The sequence below is a fragment of the Chlamydotis macqueenii genome, chromosome 9 (genome assembly GCF_036417535.1).
Source record: "Chlamydotis macqueenii isolate bChlMac1 chromosome 9, bChlMac1.mat, whole genome shotgun sequence".
Classification (NCBI taxonomy): Eukaryota; Metazoa; Chordata; class Aves; order Otidiformes; family Otididae; genus Chlamydotis; species Chlamydotis macqueenii.
In genome coordinates this window covers 18,196,926-18,219,405 of record NC_141564.1, presented here as the reverse complement: position 1 = coordinate 18,219,405, position 22,480 = coordinate 18,196,926, and the positions used below count along the sequence as shown (strand labels likewise).

Sequence of the window (22,480 nt, the reverse complement as noted above, 5' to 3'; positions counted from 1 at the left end):
GAGCACTGATGAGGCTAGTGAAAAATAGTCTTTGCCATGAGAAACACTAGGGTCACCCAAATGAGAGGACATCCTAACTATCTGAGCTTGATCTGTTGGACCTTAAGATGATGAGTGAATGCAATTCAATAGAATACAGCAAGCATAATTTCCCATCCTTGTATATCTGAAGGGGAAGGAGAGAAAATCAGGGACCAAGGGCACGGAGCTTGAGTTTAATTTTTGACTTGAGTTGAATTTTTAACTTCTGTTAAGGTAACAAAGGAAAAAGTTGTGGTATGAGGTTAAATTAATGTGGCAGACAGGAAGTTCCATTTATGAGCTGAACCTGAGGCTCACACATAGCTGATAAAATGCTCAAATGCCAGGTATACTTGAAGTGGCCCTGTTAAGGAGAGTGGACCAAATAGAAACCACCAAATAGAATGAAGCTTCAAAACTACAACAAAGCTTTGTATAGTTTCAGAAAGAAAGATAATCAGTTTTAGCTGCTTATAGATCCTTACCATTTCCATTTACTATGAGTTGGAATGACCAAATATAATCACAGTGGGAAAAAAAATACAGCACTGCCTTTTCATCTAGAACAAGACAACTCCAGTAATTATATGTGTGGGCATTTCTTGCTGCTAAGGCTACGACCTGGATTTCATGCTTCAATAGCAGAATGCCAGATGAAACAGCTTATTTAAAATTGCCCAGAAAAAAAAAAGATTGTCTCACTGATGGAATGATGTATTTTCAGCCTAAATTCTTTCCGGCATCTCCTTTTCCAAAGACCGTTCATCTGTTGCCATAGAGACCATTTCCCATCCACTCCTTTCCCCTGCACAGGTTCTATTCTGGGTGATCACTACAGCGCTGCCCAGGGCCCTCCGGCTGTGCCCTCTGCCCAGCAGTAGCCAAGGGGCAGTAGTAAACATCTGCAACCACACAATATACCACTGCTGGTAGCAGGATCGCTTTATTTTTTAATCCACAAACCCAGTAGATAATTGAGAGGATAAGCTGTAGCTACCCAGCGCATGAAAACATGGGCGTGCACCACAACTGCCAAACCTGCTAGGATGCTTTTTTTTGTCCTTTAAAGGGAGCTGTCACATCAATCACACTCTTTTTTTTTTTTTTTTCCTTCCCCTGGCTTTGCTGTAATGGAGATCGCTAGAAGTAACGGGAAAACAAAAAGGATTCCCTTTGGCTTCACCGGTGGCTTTCGCAGTGAAAACCCTCGCGGCTGCACCCCCGGGGAGCTGCTCGCCCAGCCGCAGCGCGGGCCGGAGCGGGTTCGAGCAGCGATGACCGTACAATGGCGGACCTGGGCGGCAGCTGCAGCACGACGGGGCTGGGACAGACTCCGGCCTCGGTGGTTTCACTTCCAGAGACCCCAGCTCGCACCTCAGCCGTCAGGCCAGGGGAGCGGGCCCCGTCCCAGGGCCGGCACGGCTCCCACCTCCTAACAGGAGAGGCCCCTCCTCCGCTTGCTTTCGGCGCTTTTTTTTTAAGGCCTGTTGGTGAAGGGACGTTTGGGAGGGATGGCGAGGAGGGGGCGCCAGCCGCTCGGCGCCCCGCCGGAGCCGCCCTGAGGAGAGGCGCGGGCACGGCGCCCTCATAGTACCGGTACCCCCACCGCCGCCCAGAGTGAGCGCGCGCACGCGCAGTCCCCTTCCCGCCCCGCAGCCGGAGCATGCGCAATGCTGCCGGCAGGCGCCGCTCGGCCCCGAGCCGTTACGTCAGCGCCCGCCTCCGTGGCGGGGCCGAGCTCTCTGATTGGGCCTGGGCGGGCGGAAGCGGCCCCGCCCGCGGCCGGTGGCGTGTTGGCGGGAAGGGCCGGAGGGGCCTGTGGTGTGGCCTGGTGCGTTCGTGCGGCCGGTGCTCGGCCTAACGGCTGGGCTGAGGCGGGGAGGGGAAGGTGACAGCCCAGCCCAGCCCAGCCGGAGCCATGCAGGCCTTCCTCAAAGGCCCGTCTTCCATCAGCACCAAGCCCCCCGCTGCGAAGGAGAGGGGCGCAGCCGGCGCGGCGGGGAGCAGCGGGGAGGGCAAGAGGCTCAGACCCATCCCCTGGGTGGAGAAATAGTAAGGGCTTCTCTGGGGCGGTGGGGTCGCTGGCCGGGGTGGCAGCGGCTGGTGGTGAGGGGGTAGTTCTGGAGGAGGTGTGTGGAAGAGGGAGTGGGTGCATAACAGGGGGGGTTGCAGTTGACAGTGTCTCCACCTGGGAGAACAGCTTTAACTTCTATTGCAAGAGAAAACCAATACTGAACTGCTATAGTATAGGAGCCTTTTGTTGGTGTTACTGAGCAGAAAATGCCTCCATTGCCCATGCCAAGCAGTTTTGTCACCGTGGCCTGGTGCAGAAGTGCATTAAATACTTTGTTTTTGAGAAGCCTTTGTTGGCTCACAAAGTCGTAAAATAGCGGGTGTTTACAATAGAACTAGACAAACAGCTTCCTGAGAAATTAGGTCACTTCAGTAGTACAGACCAGAGGCATTAGGCAGATTTCCTGTCATGATTTTGACCTATAAAATTTGCTGTAATTCTTCAGTAGTCAATGTAACCAGAAAGGGAAATGTTGGTTTTCTCAATTTCACTTTTCTTCTGAAACTTTGTTAGCTAATAAATTGCATTTAATGTCTTTATTTAGTCGCCCCAAAAATGTGAATGAAGTCGCCTTCCAGGATGAAGTTGTTGCTGTGCTGAAAAAGTCCTTGGAAGGTGCTGATGTGAGTGCAATGACATCTACCCAAACAGTATGTTTAGGCAGAAACTTCAGCCAGTGGTGATGAAAACTTCTATTTTCTAACTCAGCAATGATCATTTTTATAGTGGTACTCTACAAAGAAGCTAAGTGGCTTCCCTGTACTATGTTGTGATACATGTGTGAAATTTGTGGTGTTTCCAGTCCTCTAAACGTTGTAGAATTGTCAGCTCTGTGGTGCAGTTTGGAATTTTTCTGGAAAAGCTCAATCAGTAAACTGCTTGTTGATAGTTTCAAATCTGGAACGGCTTTTGTTGTCTCTAGTACTCAGCTAGTACTTCTGACATCCATGTTTAGGAGGAGGGAGGAAATTTTTCTTCATAGAAAACTCTGGATTGCCAGTCATTCGTAAACAGTTCTGATCTATCAGTGCTTCTGTGAAACTACTAAATTTTAAAACAGGTACACTGTTTGTTAATGAGGAAAGTTTAAGTTATAAGTGGCAGGTCTACCACTTAGATAGTGATCCCCAAACTTTTGGAGCTGAAGTTTTCAAGTAAATCTCTTTGGCTTTAAAAAGCCAAATATGACAGTTGCACTAATTTCACTGCAGTGTTGGCATCTGTGACCTAAGAATATAAACAGGATGAGCCGAGCATTTTCAGTTGCTTATGTTTACACTTGCAGTTGGTTTTGGATAAAAATTTAGTACATATTCAGTATGAATTATTATTATTTTCTCCAAACCAGATGGTGGGGAGGTGGAGGGACAGAAGGGAGAAATAAAGTAGGTAGCCAAGGGATAGCTATGCTTTTTTTTTGCAATTCTGGACAATTCCTTCCTTTGTACATGCTAACACTTTTTTTTTTTGCTCCACATTTCACCTGGAAGGATCATTCTTGAGCTCCAAAAACTGTTTCTGTTTTCATGAAGTGCTAATGCCAGCTGAAGTGGTTGGTGGATGTTCTGAAAATGACATTTGTGATATGGCTGTCTGCTCACCCACAGCTAAAAGGAACAATTTGGGCCTTTCAGAGTTTTATGCAAGAAGCCTTTCACTCATAGTGTGCTCTGATGCGCAGTATGCACAGGTAGTCATTCATTTAATCAGAACTTGCAAAAGCAGATATACTTTATTTGTTTGAGCATAGGGAGCCCAAACTAAGCTGGTGTGACAGAACTAGGGAAGATTTGTATACGTCCTTTCTTTAGTTCATGTCTTCAGATCCAATTTACTTTGAGAATGCTGTTGTAATGTGTCATGGTTTAACCCCAGCTGGCAACTAAGCACCACACAGGTGCTCATTCCCTTCCCCCTGCAGGGCGATGTGAAGGAAGAGAATTAGAATGGTAAAAGTGAGAAAACTCACGGCTTGAGATAAGAGCAGTTTAATAATTGAAATGAAATAGTAATAATAATAAATTGCAATGAAAAGAAAAACAGCAAAGAGAGAAATAAAACCCAAGACAGACAAGTGATGCGAATAAAAACAACTGCTCACCACCAACTGACCGATGCCCAGCCAGTCCCCAAGCAGTTCCCCCCCAGCCAACCTTCTCCCTAGGTTTGTTGCTGAGCGTGACGCTGTACGGTGTGGAACATCCCTTTGGGCAGCTGGGGGCAGCTGTCCCGGCTCTGTCTCCTCCCAGCTTCTTTTGCATCCCCAGCCTCCTCGCTGGTGGGGCGGTGTGAGAAGCAGAAGAGGCCTTGACTCTGTGTAAGCGCTGCTCAGCAGTAACCTAAACATCCCTGTTTTGTCAACACCGTTTCCAGTGCAAATCTAAAATATAGCCACATACTAGCTCCTGTGAAAAAAATTAACTCTACCCCATCCAAAACCAGCACATAATGTGATGTTGTACCCATAGAAACCTGTGTTTCAACAGCAATGCTGCTATATTGTAATATTTGTACAGCTGGGGTAATTAGTAAGGAACTATTAACAGCTAAGGAGAAATGAGATGCTGCCACTTACTCTGTCTGCACATATCAGTCACGTACCATTGCTTAGGTGATGGGTTGTGAGGTTCTATTTTGAGTAACGGCTATTTAAAACCTTACAGCTTCTAGATCAGCAATGTTTCTCAGGTTATGAGCCTGGTACACTTGTGTTGACTTTTTGCCTCTGGAGTTGAAAAGACAAATTATAATTTCTGCTTGCAGTTACAGGCTCTGTATTTTGCCACAGCTCCCCAAACTCAGCAAGGCTTTTGAAAACAAAATTGTGCAAGTACTTTAAAATATTTTACACTTTTAAAATTTGGACATTTTTGTTAGTTCTTGAAAGGACTCATTCTGTCGAAAAGGCAAAAGTGTAATTTAAACTCCGAGCTGGCTGGTAGCTATTTCAGAAGTTCTTACTGAATTTGGAGATCTGGTGAGATCAAAGAAACAGCTGTGACAACGCTGTAGGTAATGTGCTTTATTTAAACCTTAGTGTGGAGAATGGAGAGACAGTCCTCTGTTGATTGGCCTGTATTTGTGGGCCTTGGTTTGGGAGCTGCTAAATGGAGCAGGACTTTTAAGTCCCTGATAGGTCTCCATCTGTAATAGCAAGCATTTGTCGTGTTATAAATTGGGAAGACCAGAGTCCAAGTGGTTTTGAACTAGAGAACTTGATTTCTGTCTGCCAGACCTGTTGATTTGTTGTTGCTTTTTGCAAAGAAACTGACAAGTGTCACAGCATTCTTTAATTTTCATGTACTTGATATCTTAATGACTGAAAAGAGAGCTAGGTGTAGGATTATCATTGTGATTTACATCTTCACTTGTACTGAAACTTCTAGAAAAGGAGTTGGGGTTTGCACTGTATGTGGTAATGTACCCGTCAGCAGGGTGATGCCTGCAGGTATCCTGCTTACCCCTGGCAAGCATGGAAAAGTGGACAACCAGATCAGGTTGCAGTCTGTTTAAAAATACTGCCAGTTACATAAAGGATTAGGCTGTGCTTGGTGGAAAAAGTAGTGTAAATACTGGTGGTAACTTCAGTGAGAAAAAAAGCATGAGATTGAAACAGTAAAGTATAGGTTTAGTGAAACTAGGAAACAGATTCTTATTAAAACTTTTAAGCTGCTAATGCTGGTTTTGAGAACTAGTGGAGTGTGAATTAGCACAGAGGCATGAAATCCTGAATCTCCACAAAAATGTCTACCCTTGCAGTGTGCTAACCTAACATTATTGTTGGTGAATTTTCAGCTGTCATTCAGTAAACATTTCCTCTCCCTGGAGTGTTCCTAAAAGATATAGGGGGGATAATAATGATGTGGTATTTAATTAAGCTTCAAAAAGCATTTGTTAGTACTGGATGCTGTTTACTTTTTAGTAACCAGGGAAACAAGCAATGAATGATTGTCAGAAAGAGCAGGCAAAACTTGAAATTGGTTTATTTACTATAAATTGACTGAAGACTGAAATTCATTTATTTGTACTTTTACAGTACATACACAGTTGAATCTGTTCTCTGTGTCTTATCTCAGTTGTTAAAATGGGATGCTTGTCACCAAACTTATCTGTCTTAATTTCATTTTCTGATTATGAATTGTGTACTCCTGCATTTTTCTCTGCTCTTTAGATATCTTTGGGTTTGCTGTTCTCATTCTGTCTGCATTGCTTGCTATGTTCAGCGTAAAATTCTCTAATCTAAATTTAGTTGACTCTTTTAAAAAATAGAACATTTATTAAGGGCTGGAAGTCAAGTAAGACTGAGAGGTTTGCCTTTTGGTATTGGTTGGAGGGAGCAGATAGTTTCTGTTCTATTAGGTGCTCAGATTTTCAGTAGGTTTCCTGTTTGTGGTTTGTTTTGCTTATTTGTTTTTCTTAAAAACGGTGCCTTGCTGTTTCAGCTTCCCAATCTGTTGTTCTATGGCCCACCTGGAACTGGAAAGACTTCCACTATTTTAGCAGCTGCTAGAGAACTCTATGGGTAAGCTGGAATCAAGTTGCTTTGGTGTAATGGACTATCCCATGTCCTCTAATCATGTAATGGAGTGCCCCTGGTCATTGCCTGTTCTTATGTAGCTTCTAGGTCTTTTTCAGGAATATCTCAACATTCTAATTCAGCTCTAACTTGAGATTTCTTTCTCATTTGTCCTGTCACGAGTCATTCATTCTGTTACCAGTATAGGCTTAGAACACTTGAGACTCACAGCCAGGTAACCCTGGTATATTCAGTAAGTTATTAGCTACACATAGATCTCAAAGCAGTTCATAAAATGTCTGAGTCATAATCTTTCTGTCATGTACCACTGAAGTAATGGAAGTAATATTGGGAATCAGACTAAAATTCAGTGTGTGCACATTCATTAACTCACGTGTGATGCTTGGGAGTTTTTGAGTAGTGAATTCAGTGACCTATAAGCAAAAACTGCATGAGAAGATGGTTTGATGTTATGGTCAAATCTAATGTTAACCTTAGTACCTCTCCCCCTCATTGTCATCTTTAATTTTTGGCTCATGTTGTTTTTTGGAGAGAACCACTTCTAATTAACTAGTAGGAAGACAACTCTACGTTGCGTGTCTGTTTGAATTCCCAGAACTTAAAGTCCACTGGTGGTTTTGTGTTTGTTTGGTTTTTGTTTTGATTTTTAATCAGAGGTGCTGCTGTATAGTATTGCTGCGAAATACTGCCTGTATGATACTTTCTAGATATTTCTTTCTGGTAGTATTGCAATGGCAGAACACTGCTGGTGACTGTATCTGGGCATTTTACTTGTTCTTACACATTGCTCTATGTGATTTTACACTTCATTGTTTTCTGCAGTCTGTCAAGCAATTGTAAAAATAGCTAATGGAAATTCCTACCTAACATTTAGTGATCTCAGTTTAACTATCTTTGAACAAAGTGTGCTATTTAGTAATGCTGGCAAAAATAATACCTGCCATTGGAAAAGGCCAGAAGGGCTGTTGATATGCTTTATAATGTATCGTTACAAGAGTTAGCAGCTAATATGTTGTAATAAAAATTTTACAGGCCTGAATTATTCCGGCAAAGAGTCCTTGAGTTAAATGCTTCTGATGAGCGTGGAATACAAGTGATTCGGGAAAAAGTGAAGGCTTTTGCTCAGCTAACTGCATCTGGAAGCCGTTCAGAGTAAGTGCTGGGATCAAAGCTCGCTCTGTTTGATGGACTACCTTGCTTAGGACAAAGCATGTGGTTGTTTTTGTTTAGATTAACATTATAATTCTAATATAAATGATGGGTCAGCACTGCCCAGAAGTTTACAACACGTGCAGTGCTTTGGCTAAGCTTTGACTTCATGCAATTTCATGTTGAGAGTTTGAATACCTGGGAGGAACTTTTAACTTCTGACTTAGAGAGAGGCAGACAGGGAAAACCCCAAAAGATCAAGTCTTCTGGATTTGGTGATATGTTGTTGGCTTTGCAAATGTTATCTGACTACCACAGAAAAGCTTCTTTGGATAAGTGGTGGTGGAAGTTACTTCTCTAGTGCCTCTAATCTGCAGCATCTTATACAAGATGTCTGCCAGTTTATGAGATGCTAACAAGATTCTGGTGTCAGGTGGTGAGAAGTCCTGTACAGGTGAAGCCATATGTGTGGAAAAAACAGGTTGTGGAAGGTAGCAGGAAGAAAGTGTATGCTAGGAATGTCTGGCAAGAAATGGTTTTGTGTACTGAGGTTAGTCTGTTGCAGTGGTCTTTGAAGTTCAGGGAATTGGGAAGCCTGTAAAAAGAAGTGCTGCATTAGTTATTAAGAGAAGAAACTTAAAGCAAGAGTACACATTTTAGAAGGCTTTTGCAGTATTCAAGTGTCAGTCTTTCTATGGGAACTCAGTCCCCGCCTTGTTACAACTATTAGTCCTTTATCCAAAAATAATTGAAAAAGGTTGAACCTCTGAATATGTTCTATTTATCCTGTATAAATACTTGAGTAAAATATGACTTTGGTGGTTTTGTTTGGTTGTTTTTTTTTTTAACTTGGGCTATACATTGCATGTCTCCTGGATAACAGATTTCTTATTTTTCAGTGGTAAAGTTTGTCCTCCTTTTAAAATCGTAATCCTGGATGAAGCAGACTCAATGACTTCAGCAGCCCAGGCAGCCTTAAGACGTACAATGGAAAAAGAATCGAAAACAACACGGTTCTGCCTTATTTGTAACTACATCAGCAGGTATGTGTGGAATTCGTTGCTTATTTGGACTTGTTGCCCTTCCTGTTCTGTAGTCTTTTTGTAGTCTTTTTTTTTTTTTTTCCTTCCTTCTTCACCAAGAGGTTGATATATAGTTCTCATAGTTAATAGAGATGTATCTGTGAATACAAGACTGTGAAGACAATGTTTAGGTATCAACTTTTTTTTTTTTTTTTAAAACAGTGTTGCAGTTTTAAAGGTTATGTTGTCCTTTTCTGCCGATAGCTTTTTCTCTTTGAACTTAACCCCTGCATTCATTTACCAAGCACTTACCTTCCTTTATTTCAGAATAATTGAACCTTTAACATCGCGATGCTCCAAATTTCGCTTCAAGCCTTTGTCAGATAAAATCCAACAGCAGAGGCTATTGGACGTTGCTGAGAAGGAACATGTGAAAATCAGTAGTGAGGTAACTTCATGCGTGCCATGTAATTTTCTTGCTGAATCCAGTGCATAGTTGCATTGCGGTGAAATAGGTGAAATCAGCATGCTTTTCCAGGCTGCTCAATTGTATTAAATACAATATATAAACTCATTTAGATATTATTCTCCTTCCATTGATGGGATGAATTTTAAGTATCTTTCTAAAACCAGAGAAATGTCCACCAGAGAAAACTGAAGCAAACCTGTAGGGCTTTTTGTTCTGTGCTGAGTATACTTGCATTAACCATGCTTCATTCTGAAATTGCCAGATGTTTATATTCGTGGAGAGGTTGCTTTGCAACTTGTGTATTGTGCCTGCCTGTGACAATTTGCCTTAAGCACTCAATATTTTAAAATCAACGTGCTGAAAAAGTGTACTGGATTTTAATTAACAGTGAGCATGTAACTTGGCATTTCCTGACGTTATTTTTCAGGCAGTATCTTACCTTGTTAAAGTATCAGAAGGAGACTTAAGAAAAGCAATTACTTTTCTTCAAAGTGCCACTCGCCTAATGGGTGGAAAAGAGATCACAGAGAAGATAGTCACTGAAATTGCTGGGGTAAGCTGTGCTTGACTGTTTCTCCTGTAATTAGTCTGAAAAGTATTTGTGTAGTAAGTGTACTTGCTCCCTTTATCTACCTTTGCTCAAAGTTTGATTAAGAAACTGTTTTATACCTATTAGTATTGCAGTTTGGTACTGATACAATATCCACCAGAATTTTAAAGACTGCTTGATTCTATACACTTATTACATAGCACGTTTCTACCAACTTATTCTCTAAATCAAGGAAAACTGTAAAATAGTCTTATAATTAAACTGAAGTTGAAATATTCTGCCCATGAATGCAAAATGTATTGCCTTGTGTGGGACAGTAGACTAGACTGCCTTTTTGGTGCTTGTGTGTGTGTGTCTATGTAAGTATAGATCATTGCAACATATGGTTTGGAAACACCACAGGGGAATGAATTTCAGTAGCAGTTAATTTTCAACTTAACATTCATAGTAACAGTGTCTCTTCAAGGATCTGTGTAGATTTTGCTTTTTAACAAAGCAGCAGTGACTTCTAGAATGACATAAACAATACTGACAGGGACAGGAGAGACCTGAGTGGAAATACATTTCATAAAACTTGTGTGAATGTGTTCCTGTAGCAAAAACCCCACTTAGCTCCTAAAGGAAGAAATGCGAGATGAGGAGTTGAGGAGCTGAGAAATAAATGGGCTTTAATGACGGACACTCTTCCCTTGAAGGTGCTACCGTCATAGCTAACTATAAGGGTTGTGAGGTTTTCACTTTGGAACCAGGGACGGTTGTAACTGTGCCTGTTATGCAGAACAGTTGTAAACAATTTTCTCAGTGAACTCCTTGTTCAGTCTTGTGCATCTAGCTGTAGAAAAAAGCTGGATTTCACTTAGATATCTGTAAATCACAATTTCTAAGAAACCTGGCAAAGGTTGACTGTAATGACAGGAAAGAGGCATGGAATTCCGTTATTGAATAATGCTTATTTAAACCAAAGGAACCCCACTTTACATCTTCATAAATACTTCAAATTCTTGGTCCTGCATACCTTTTGTGACCCTGGAGTGACCTTAGTGCAAAAGGTTAATGAAGAAGCTTTGAAACCGAACTGTCCAGAAACTCAACTGACAGGAATGGCAATGAGTAGAGGGAAGAATGTGGACAGTGCTTCCCTGCTCAGAGCTAGATAATGGCATCTGTCAGCTTTTTTTTCTTGTGATTTATTGTCTGGTCTTGTTGCATTTGGCTTTTTTTTTTTTGTGTCCCTGTGTGTCACTGGAGAGAGAACTGATTTGCTGTTTTGCTTAGGTGTAGCATGGTGCAGAAAGCATTGGTTGATCTAATTGTTAAAGTCCTCCACTTAGTCAGTGTCCTTGAATAACTGATTGTGTGTTTGGATTTATGAACGTGGCTTTGACAATTCATTATCACCATATAGTTTTATTTTAATATCACCAGTACAGGACAAGCATTAAAGCTTAGCTCTCACTTTTAAAATTTAGCTAGTCTGTCTAATATACTTGCTTGAAAGTGGTGTGGTTGGGTGTGTAGAGGAGTGAAGTGCCAAAATGGCCTCCTCTGTGGACACTTTGTGTCTGTTACAGTAAGCATCAACTTCAATTTTAAGTTTACAGAGTTGAAATTAAGAAATGTAATTTCTTGTTACAGGTCATCCCTAAAGAAACAACTGATGAACTGCTCTCTGTCTGCCAGAGTGGTTCATTTGAGAAACTGGAAACACTGGCAAAGGTAGAGTCCTCTTAGTGCTCTGGCCTGGACATTTTCCTAGGTCGCTGCCCTGTGAATCCTTTGTTGCTGGGCTGCAGCTGAAGAACATTTGGCCTCTGGTCAGTGAGGATGCACACTTCAGGAAGCATGTCTTTTACCTGTTAGTACTCTAATCTTTCCCTTCTGAGGAAGAACTGTCAAAGCTGCAAATAAGATTCCCTGCCAGTGTGATTCAGGCTTTCTCCTGAATTAAACTGATCACATGTGGAGGCTGAATTAGGCAGAGTAGGAATTCCTGGAGAGAAACTTGGCTCAGGCTTTTAGAACTGTGTCTTCAGTGGACTGGACTAGTCACCTTGGTTACACGGAAGATGTCTTAGATGAGAAGTATGTGAATACAACTGTAATAAGTCTTCAGTTTTAAAATATTTCATGTTAATCTTACAGCACACTAGTGTGTGTCTTACAAACTGCAGTGACTTAAAATAGATCTTGCTGGAGAAGGCACGAGTTACTGGTTTATAGAAGTGGATTTGTTTTCTTTAATACAGAAAAGTCTCTTGCTCCCTTTGAAGAATGGAAGATTCCTGATCATGTGAGTTTAAAGGAGGCTTAGACAGTCTTGAACTGGATTTTAAATTGAGGAGTTGTCCCTGACCGGGGAGCGTGCTGTAGTACCGTTCTCCCAGTGAAATGTTCCATGCCTGTGTGAAAAAGGCCAGTATTGGTCAGCCTCCTGCTTTCTGTTTGGCTGGGCCTCTGGTTTTGAGTCTGGATTTAGTCTCCCGTAAACTTGCAGCAAATCTTAGAACTGTTGTGCCAGGATTCGTGCAGATGTCATTGCCTTACACTTTCACATTTACTTACCATGGTGTCTAATACATGTTGATCTTAAGAGACGATGATATGTATTTTCTAAATCCTTAGAGCTGGTATCTAATCTAATGTAGTAGTTTGGAACTGTTCTGCAGTTTCCAGAGTAGGTGGGGACTTTGTTTCAGATATTAGTGCTCAATATGTAGCTGACACAATCTGAGTGGATGCTTCTTTAAAGCATGGGTGTATATTTTGCTGTACAGAAAAATAAGGTTGCACCAACTCTTTTCCTGTTTTCGTAAACTTCTCTCTGCCTAAATGGCTTTGTGGACTACTGTTCTCAATATTTGCTGGTTTTGTAACAGGGCACTACTGGTTTTTGTTGTTTTTTTTTTTTTTTTTTTTTAAAAGCTATCTTTAGTTGCCACCGTTTTTATTTTATTAAAAAAAGTTTTGGCCTTACAGATCTCTGTATGCCTGAGGCTAGTAAATGCCAGATGAAGAAAATAAATCTAAGTAGGTGGCACTTCAAAATGTGAAAGCTGTGAAACTGACACATGATGCTGTGGATGCTAAGCTTTCCTAATTTTAGAATTAAGATTGGACATGTTCAGTGGAGGTTGTTAAATGCTTAAAATGTCTCTAGCTTACGAAATCCCCAAGATGTCAATTGTCAGAAGCTGGAAGAATATTTGGGCAAAATCACGGGCTATATCCTGCCGTGCTCTTGCAGCCTTTCCCAGGTGCTCACTTCCACTCACTGTCAGGCAAGATGCTGGACGATATACAAACTACTGACTCGTCCTCTGAAATGTGGAAGTTCCATGATAAACTTCAGGACAGTCTTTCAATGCAGATAGAATTTTTCAGATTGGTTTTCCAGTTTGTGGTGTTCCTGCTGCTGAAGTATTTCCATCTTCTTCTGTCTCTGACACAGAATCTCATAAACGAAGGGTATGCTGTTGCTCAGCTTGTGAACCAGCTGCACGATACTGTTGTTGAGAGCAAAGATTACAGTGACAAGCAGAAATCCATCATAGTTGAGAAACTTGCGGTAAGTCTGTAGCTTGAGTTGAAAAACCCCCCATTAACTTCCACTGATTAGTTTTTGTTTATGCACTCTCTCTCTTTCAAGAACTATACATAATGATTTATTTTGATTTGTAGTTCTGGATGTTTCTCGGTAGAACCTAAATTTTTGTTCTGAGAAATTTCATGAGAAGGAATTGAAATCCAGTTAGGTGAATTATTAGCCATGTTATATCGTTCTAATGGTGCTCAAGCAAGAGGTTTGTGGGTTTGGGTGTTTTTTTTAATATGAGAGGGAAAATTAAGGCAAGATTTTAAGTCAGCTCTTAAACTGGTAACTGCAAAGTGCAAGCTTTTGTTCTAGTGTGTAAAATATGCCTTTTCAAAAATAGTGAGTTAATTACCTCATTAAATTTTGACCAAGAAGAAAAGACAGCTGTGGTGGAGGCTTTCCTAAATTCACAGAAGAAAGGTGGGTAGTGTTGATGAGCTGCAGTGATGCTCCGAGCAGCTACTTGCAGTGCAAATGGTCCCTTCCTGTGTATGAACTGTCCTGTCCCAGCCTCCTCAAGAAGTGGGAGGAGAGGTAATTTTCCTGTCTGGTATGATGGGTATGTGGTGTGTGACTGCTTGGGAAGTTGTTGCCAATTAAGTAAACTTGGAAAACTTCTCTACTGTAACTGGAGAGACAGCTGTCTCAAGCGCCACCATTTTAAGGGGGTTTTACCCTCTCTTTTCTATTTGCAGGAAGTAGACAAATGCTTGGCAGATGGTGCTGATGAATACTTGCAGCTGATGAGTCTCTGTGCCCTTGTGATGCAGCAGCTAACACAGAACATTTAACAACTCCGGCAGCGGCTGACAGCAGAGGAGAGCAGGCTTTTGTTTCATAGGTGGCTGAGGTTTCAAGAGCAGGGACCTGTGTGGTTTTGGTTTTTTTTTTACTGTTTTTTTTTTTCAATAAAAGGACTGCTCAGCAGTTGGAAAAAGCTCATACTGGAATAGCAAATTTTTTTTACACTAGGGTAAAGAGATCTCTGGCTGCTGAGAAGCCAGAAATGCTCCTGCATTGCAGTTCTGCAGTAGACTTAATACATGGAAAGGTAAATGCATCCAAAATGAGTGTGTATGTACTATACTTAGTCATCATTGGCTAAGAGCTTAGAAAGAAAGGATGAGTTGTTCCTTTCAGCCTATGCTGCTCAGATTTGAAGGTATTAACTCAGCAAAGCAATTACATCTTTGCTCCTGAGGGAGCATGTCTTGTGCCACCTCCTCCATCTTGTACCAGGCCCTTCAGCATTGTATGCTGCAAAAATCACTTTCTAGTAAATGTATTGCAACATGTTTTTCACTCAAGGTATGTAAGAAAAAGTGTGGGGTGAAATGAAAGGTAGGTCGGGAGTCAGAGCATGTTCTAAAGAAGTTGCTTACATGTTCCCAAGTCTCATTCCATTGCTGCTCACAAAACTAGTTACCTGCACAAAGAACACAGGGAGGGTTGAGCACCTTTGGGGGAAGGTGTTCCTTCAAGAGATGCTACTTTGAACACCTGTTGCATTTATTTGAAAGCTTCCCTCTCCTGCCTCACCTCCCCAAATGCAGTCAAAAAATCCTTGGGCTGGCAGTAAGCATCATTTGATTAAAAAGCTCACTGCTTCCATCAGTCAGTACTGACTAAGTGAGCTATTTTCTGCTCTGATGAAAGGGTATTTCAGCGTTACACATGGCTCATCACCCATGGCACCTGGGGACAGCCTTTGGTACTGCAAGCTCACCACTTACTACTCTAAAAACAGTAGAGAAGCACCCAGAAGCCCAGGAACTGCTGAAGGACAGGTCCAGACACCAAGCACAAACCCAGTAGCTGACACTACCCCCTCTACACTAACTAAGGAGCTGCCATATCAAGCACCTTTCCTAAAAGAACAAAGCCACCCCCTCTAACGAAGAAGGAACTACTTACCATTTAAGTGAATATAGAAGTTTTTATTGAACATTCAAACTTCATTAAGACATGTGCAATATGGCAAATTTTACTGGGTTTAACCCTAACTAAGACAATAATATGATTGCTTGCTGGGGCTTAGCAACAGGGTCCAGATCACACTTACCACTAATTAAATACTTTATTGAATAAATACATATGAAACAAAAATGCATTTTAATGCTCTTATAAAAGTTTAAGAGATTTTGAAAGGCCTTTCCAATTCGATCTGAAGTGTAAGTACATACAATAAAGGAAGGTAGGCTAGTTTAACATAATTGGCTGACTTTATACAGCACTTATATCTTTTAGTCCATAAGTAAATTATTAAATGATAAAGAACATCTAATACAACCACTTCTATGGAACTAGGAAATAAATTTCTAATAAAGAAAAAATTTACAGACCCCATGACTTTCCACCCAACCCCAACAGTCTAACCCTAAAGTGGATAAAGCCCGTGGCTTTCCCCACAAGAGCTCACGACAGAAAGTCGCTTCGCTTATCAAAAATCTGTATTTCTGATCCGTTATGAGCATTGAGACAAGATTCAATAAATCCCCAAAGAAAGAAGCACAATGCACGTTGTGAATCGCCTATTCAGCAACAGCGAGCACTGCATTCACAACCACCTCATCCCAGGGATTAAATGAGATCAGCCACATTCATCGGCATCTCCTCCACTGTAGTATTGTAGAAAGTCTCAATGTCTCGCAGGATCCTCTTGTCCTCTTCAGTGACAAAATTTATAGCCACGCCTTTTCTGCCAAAACGACCACCTCGGCCAATTCTGCACAAGAAAACACATTTACACACAGGTTAACTACTCTGATCTGCTTTAAATGTTTGCAAGATCCATTCATTAACTGCTGCTCTTTTATCTGCCACTGGCCAGATTATGCAGTATTTACAGGACTCGTGGCTACCAGTCACGTCGGGTCAGGAAAAACTAGCAGTGCCAACAGGACAGAACTGTCCATCCTACAGAGTAGCAGAGCTGAAAAGATAAGCTGGTCACCACCACATCACAGTACAGTTTAATTACAGCCACCATCAATTCTAGCTCCCTGCAGCCTGCACAATAAACCATCTAGTCAGCAAGTGCTACAGACAAAAAAAATTGCTCACAAAACAATCATGACAAAATATATAAATACTGGCTTTTATTCAACTGTGCTGCTTATGAACCCACATCCTAAGTTAGGTCAATGCTGTTCCTGAACACCATCTTGTGTCATCAACTGCACTATTGACTCCTGTCTGTTTTTACATCAAGTAACAAAGCACTGTTTATTTAATTTAGTGACAGTCACTACAAGTAGTTAACTAAATCTAGGGGAGAAAAAACTTTCAACTGCTACCAGAGGACACACACCACAGACAAAAGAATCCCACTGTAAGAGGAGCCACCAAGAGCAAACAAGGCACACAAATACAGCTGAACCTCCAGAAGCAAAGGCAGTCCCGTACAACCGGTTTACAAAGAATATTAAGGTCTGGTCACTGAGCAGCAGCAACTGCAGATTAGCTGGGACCCTACAGACCGAGCTAACATGGCTGTTAAGACACTATGCCAGTGACGGCTTTTGTGAGCATACTCCACAACCTACATGGCAAGAAGTCAGTTCAGTAGCTGGCAATTTCCCCAGATCTCAGCTAGGAACGACTGATGAACCATCACTGAACTCTGATATCACACATCTAAGTCTTCCCACTGCTTTGTTTTGTTGCCCAAAAGTTTGCTCCTTCCTGATTTCAGAACCCTAGCTGTGAAAGTCAGGGGTTTTTTTAAAGCAAAACCACAAGTAGTTTATTTTCTGCTAGCTTTTTAGCAGTTACTGTATGAATGGATGCATCATTGGGAAGGACTAAAGGGAAAATAAACAGGTGATGTTCTGTGCTGATTTCTGTAGAGGACATAACACTCAGTGTAGCGCACCAACTAGAGGGCAGAGCCAACTAACCTGTGAATGTAGTTTTCACGATTGGTCGGCAGGTCGTAATTTATCACCAGCGACACTTGCTGCACATCAATGCCACGAGCCTGAAAAGCAACAGAGTCTTTAACGCAAGTCACAGGCTTTAGGTTGAATTATTTATCCCATGCTTTTGTCGACCACATGGTTAGTGATGAACTACAACTGTGTAGTCCATAGTGGAGCGTAGTCTTTACTCTTCCAAGAAGCTCCAAATAGTTCAGGCTACAAGAACCTTCACTGAATTATGAAGCTTTTGGCACCAGATTTAAACACAAACACATTCAGCATAAATTAATGCTCACCAGCAAGTCAGTAGTGATCAGGACACGGCTTGATCCTGATCTAAACTCTCTCATGATAACATCCCGTTCCTTCTGGTCCATGTCACCATGCTGTAGAGTTAACAACAAGATGTAGTTACTACCATTTCAGTACTCCAGACTGCAACATCCTTTATAAAACAAAGGGATGTATGAAACCCAGCGTCCCTACCTGCCGTAGGAACAAAGCAGGTAGAGATAGAAGGAAACACTTTTCTTTAAGCAGGGGGAACGATAATACAGCACTGCACAGCTATATTATAACTTTCCTGCTTTTCAGAAAAATGTAGCTCATGATGATTTGTCTTCCAGTAGGTACATGGCATTTCAGAATTTAGATGGAAGTCTCAGTTCTTACCAGAGCGGAGACTGTGAAGTCCCTGGCATGCATCTTCTCTGTCAGCCAGTCTACTTTTCTCCTCGTATTCAGGAAAATTACAGCCTGTGTAATGGTCAGTGTCTCATACAGATCACAGAGAGTATCCAGCTTCCACTCCTGAACAGAACAAAGGAGATCAGGAAATACATCATGCCACCAATAAAGCAATTAAGCATGCTCTCATCTGCAGTTATATTCAGTATGACCCACGACACTGGAACAAGACATCAAACAAAGCTTCTGCATTAACTGTTGCACCAAATCTTCAGACACAGGACACTGGACATTAAGAAAGAGGTCCACCCTAGTCATTCTGGATCCAGTGCATACTTTTTCTTCTTCTTGCATGTACTCTACTAGCATTATTACAGAAACCAAAGCTCAGCCTTCATTTCTGCAATTTTAGTACAGTGCTTTAACAAGAAGGTAAGAGAACTTAAACTCAACTCGTCCAGCCAGAGCAAGTATAACTGACACCAACCTCTCTTTCAACATTAATGTAGAATTGCTTGATACCCTCCAGAGTCAGCTCTTCCTTCTTAACCAAAATACGTATGGGATCTCTCATGAACTTTTTGGTCACTTCTAACACATCCATTGGCATTGTAGCTGACAGCAACACAACCTAGAATGGATTATTCCATATTAGCAAGTGCCTAGGACACCAGTGTTGATTTAGACAATTCAGCAGTTCTCAGCTACACTGTAAGCCAATCTACATCCATCAATTTAACCATGCAAAAAGGCTTTTTACCTGGATGTTTGTGCTTAATTTTTGAAAGATCTCATAAATTTGATCCTTAAATCCACGGCTCAACATTTCATCAGCTTCATCCAGAACGAACATTTTGATCCATTTAGGTGCTATTAAAAAAAAAAAGTAGTATCTCATCAAGTTTCAGAAAAACACTGAATACTTTTATTAATGTCACTCTCCTTTAGGACTAAGCTTTCTAGTACAACTCTCTACAATGACACAAATGCATTACTTAAGCTTTTACTGGGTGTAAAGTTTATATTGGAAATTTATTATCAAGAGCAAGTTAAATTCATACTTACACAGGTAGCGTCTGTTTAACATATCAAACACACGCCCTGGAGTTCCAACCACAATATGCGGAGCCTCGGCCTGAAGTTTCTGCATCTCATTGCGAACATTTGTACCACCAATACAAGCATGGCATGTTGCTCCCATATAGTCTCCAAGGGCAAGAATTACCTTTTGAATCTAAAATAAAACCTTTCCATTAGTACTAGTTCCTGGTGCGTTAAAGATTTAAGCCTTGTTATCACTGGTGCTTATGGAGTTCAAAAGAGCGAGCACGGACTATGCAACTCTAATTCTTAGGAAAGACAATTGCTGATGATTTTGCCCAACTGTTTGTTATTTGTTTACTAGAAAGCTTAACTCAGAAGGGCACTTCAGTTATATTTTTGTCCTTATCAGTTGAACTAGCTGAAGAAGTCACTACCATGCATCTGCTATTATTAAGTTAAAAAGTAAGGCCCCCAGAAGTGAACTCAAATTTTTAACTGCTAAGGCCTCCATGCTAAGCACTTGCAGTAGGTCTGTAAAAGCATACAAGCGCACTGCTGTATGCCAGGCTTCAAAACAACTCTCACTTCACTGATGTCTTCAGAGTAGAACAAAGGCTAAACATTCTGATCAGAGGTTCTTGTTCCACTGATCTGCTCTTTTTTTCCTTACATTTCTTTCCCGTTTGATTTAGTACATTTAGCTTTACCTTCAAAAATCTCCACTATAGCACTGGCATCACAGTATATTCTAGTTGAAAAAGACAGGAAGTGGTATACAATCTATTTTCTACTTTGAGTTCTGTTCAACATTTTCATCTTAAGATCTCACATTAATATACATCCATTCTAAAAATTAAGTATCTTGTAAGTTTTGTTAAACATTTCCACTTAGTAAAACTGGATACCAAGCCTTGAAGGTGAAGTAGGCATGCAGTAGCATTGTCAGGAAAACATCACAAAAATACAAAAACAATCAAGAGACTGCATGCACACTACAGTTTTCACGTTGCACAACTGCACACAAGTTTAAGTAGCTTCCAAAAGGTAAGTTTTGTTTCCACTCAGAACACTGTGCTTTAATAACAGATCTTGTATTTGGTTTTTTTTTGTTTGGTTTTTTTTTCCCCCCCTGCTGAAGATGCTTCCTTAGAACTATACTCAAACAGTAGCTGGCTCCTGCAACCCTGCCCCAGCACACCCTCCACATGCATCAACTCTTCAAGCAAGCAGAAAACCTGTGGGGCAGAAGCCAGTTTGTATCCCCCATTACTCAACACAAAAAGGGTTCTGAATGGATGTTAGTTACAGCTCCTTAAGAAGTCTGTTTATTGTCTCACAGTTGTGAAACCTGAAACCCAAGCAACACACAAGCAGCTTTTTTTTTTTTTAACTACACTATCAATACCTGTTGAGCCAGTTCTCTGGTAGGGGCCAATACTAGTGCTTGGGTCTCCTTGAGATCAATCTCCAACTGCTGCAGGATGGAAATAGCAAATGTAGCTGTCTTGCCAGTACCTGACTGAGCTTGAGCAATCACATCATACCCTAAAAAAAGCAGGATACACATTTACTGCTCCCACAGAGGTCATTCATGTTTCTAGTTTTATTTTATTCCTTTTAAAATAAGTGATCAGTATTAAGAGTTCTCTCCATTTCAGGTCAGTCCCGAAAGATGGTATACCATCATATCACTTGTTTAATAAAGATTAAAAAATAGGTACCATTGCACGCTAATAAAACAGTGTATGCATTTTACAACACTTTCCTAATTATCCAATATTGATATCAACAAATGAATAACCTGCATACCTTTGATGCATGGAATAATAGCTCTCTGCTGGATAGCTGAAGGCTTCTCAAAACCATAAGCATAAATGCCCCTAAGAAGGGATTCTTTTAAATTCATATCATCAAAATTGTCAACAATCTCATTCCAATTGCTCTGTAATAAAGAAAAAAAAGATTAGAAAATATTAAATCCAACGCTTATCTCCATCAGTGATTTAATCCTCAGGTCAGTTCATGTGTGCTCACCTCAATGACACCATCGGGGTCCATTCCCTCTGGGCCGCCATGGTCTCTGTCCCTAAAGAGAACAAGCCGTTAGCACAGCAGCAACAAACACGCAGAAGGGAGCTGATACCTTGGCTGCCAAAACCCATATCTGGAACCCGTGACAGATCACGCTAGCAGGTGTGTTGATAGTCTGCCAATGGAGGAACTCCTACCCTCTCCCCACTGCCCTGGGTGCCGCTAACCCAAGTTCTCAGCTCTCAGTGCGAAAGAAGACCATCCGAGCCTTCAAGCCACACGAGGCTCAGTGAAGAAAAACCCACCAGAAAAATATGGCTCAACGCCGGGTAAACAGTCTTGCCTATTAAAAATAAAACCAGTCGGCAAGACAATAACCGCCACATCCCGGCCTGCAGCACCCCCCTCACGGAGACATCTGTTTAAGGCGGGGCTCCACACGCTGGGCCCCGCAGTTGCGGGGAGGGAGCGGGGCAATGGCTGCCGCTGCGCACTGTGACCCAGCTCAGCCGCAGCGCCTGGCGTGAGGCGGGAAAGGGGGGGAGGGAATGGGGGGGGGGGGGGGCGCGGCGGGGGAGGCGAACGCCCCGCCCCAGCGCCGAGCAACTCTCGCGAGAGCTCCACCCCTGGGATTGCGCAAACGGCGCAGTGCGCGCGGGCGGAGGAAGGCGCCGGGCGATCGCCCGGGGGCCGCGCCCCTCCTCCCCCTCCCCGAAAAAAATGGTCTCGCCCTCAGCCGGGCCCGCAAAGCCGGGGTGAACCATCAGCGGCTGCCGGGCGGCGAGGGCAAGAGCGTTTTAAGAAAAAAAAAAAATTCATAACAATGCGCTCAAACGTTTTAATTACAACCCATCGCGGTGAGTATGATGAAATTAAAAACAGCCTTTTTTTCAAGGGTGAGGGTTACTAAGAAAAGTAAAAAACGAAAAAGCGAACCCCGAGGAACGGAACTGAAGCCCCGGTGAACCGCGAGTAAGGGGAGAGACGGGACCGAAACGTCTAGAACCGGGGAGGGGTCGGGGCGCCAGGCGCCGTCTGATCGCAGCGCCGAGCCGCCCTCACAGCGCTGTCTCGAGCCCGCAGGCAGCTCCCCACCCCCACAACCCCGCTTCTTCCCCGCTCCCTGGCCGCCTCCGCCCAACTCATCGAGCCGCCTCACAAAGAAAGGGCCCGGGGCCTCCGCACGCCGCGCCATACCTGCTATAATCCGCGGAGCCGCCTGACATGTTCTGAACACCAGCTCTGTCCTCAACTGAAAAGGCAAAGCCTCCGCCGCGCCGGCTTTATATATCCGCCCCGCTGCCGGACTCGTTTCGCTCTGCTCTGCGCACGGATATACACCTCACTCCACGGCAAAAAAAGCACGAATCCTCCCAGATTGAGC

General features: G+C 42.3%; 2 protein-coding genes and 3 non-coding genes across 6 annotated transcripts; 1 reads left to right on the top strand and 4 right to left on the bottom strand.

The window, feature by feature from the left end:
• The first annotated feature begins 1,840 nt into the window (after window positions 1-1,840).
• RFC4 (replication factor C subunit 4) lies at window positions 1,841-14,341 on the top strand. 2 transcript variants are annotated; one of them, XM_010119753.2, is made up of 10 exons: window positions 1,841-2,073; window positions 2,640-2,718; window positions 6,538-6,617; window positions 7,665-7,784; window positions 8,681-8,824; window positions 9,131-9,251; window positions 9,700-9,825; window positions 11,458-11,538; window positions 13,271-13,387; window positions 14,110-14,341. In XM_010119753.2, the coding sequence occupies exons 1-10, from the start codon at window positions 1,940-1,942 to the stop codon at window positions 14,203-14,205; spliced, it is 1,098 nt and encodes a 365-aa protein (XP_010118055.1). In that variant the 5' UTR covers window positions 1,841-1,939; the 3' UTR covers window positions 14,206-14,341. The 2 variants fall into 2 exon arrangements, with proteins under 2 accessions (XP_010118055.1, XP_086611185.1); XM_086755059.1 differs by lacking the exon at window positions 14,110-14,341 and adding an exon at window positions 13,501-13,619.
• Window positions 14,342-15,336: 995 nt separating this feature from the next.
• On the bottom strand, window positions 15,337-22,446 carry EIF4A2 (eukaryotic translation initiation factor 4A2). The gene is made up of 11 exons (XM_086754246.1): window positions 22,294-22,446; window positions 21,100-21,151; window positions 20,875-21,007; window positions 20,471-20,610; window positions 19,087-19,255; window positions 18,782-18,891; window positions 18,509-18,652; window positions 18,007-18,144; window positions 17,631-17,720; window positions 17,314-17,393; window positions 15,337-16,139 (listed from the first exon to the last, which is right to left on the bottom strand). Exons 1-11 carry the CDS (start codon window positions 22,320-22,322, stop codon window positions 15,995-15,997), a joined length of 1,230 nt encoding a protein of 409 aa, XP_086610372.1. The 5' UTR covers window positions 22,323-22,446; the 3' UTR covers window positions 15,337-15,994.
• LOC147599722 (small nucleolar RNA SNORA63) lies at window positions 17,797-17,923 on the bottom strand. The gene has a single exon (XR_015259459.1). It is a non-coding gene; the product is annotated as a small nucleolar RNA SNORA63 (small nucleolar RNA).
• On the bottom strand, window positions 18,275-18,455 carry LOC147599721 (small nucleolar RNA SNORA81). The gene has a single exon (XR_015259460.1). It is a non-coding gene; the product is annotated as a small nucleolar RNA SNORA81 (small nucleolar RNA).
• LOC147599720 (small nucleolar RNA SNORD2) lies at window positions 20,690-20,759 on the bottom strand. The gene has a single exon (XR_015259470.1). It is a non-coding gene; the product is annotated as a small nucleolar RNA SNORD2 (small nucleolar RNA).
• Window positions 22,447-22,480: the final 34 nt, after the last annotated feature.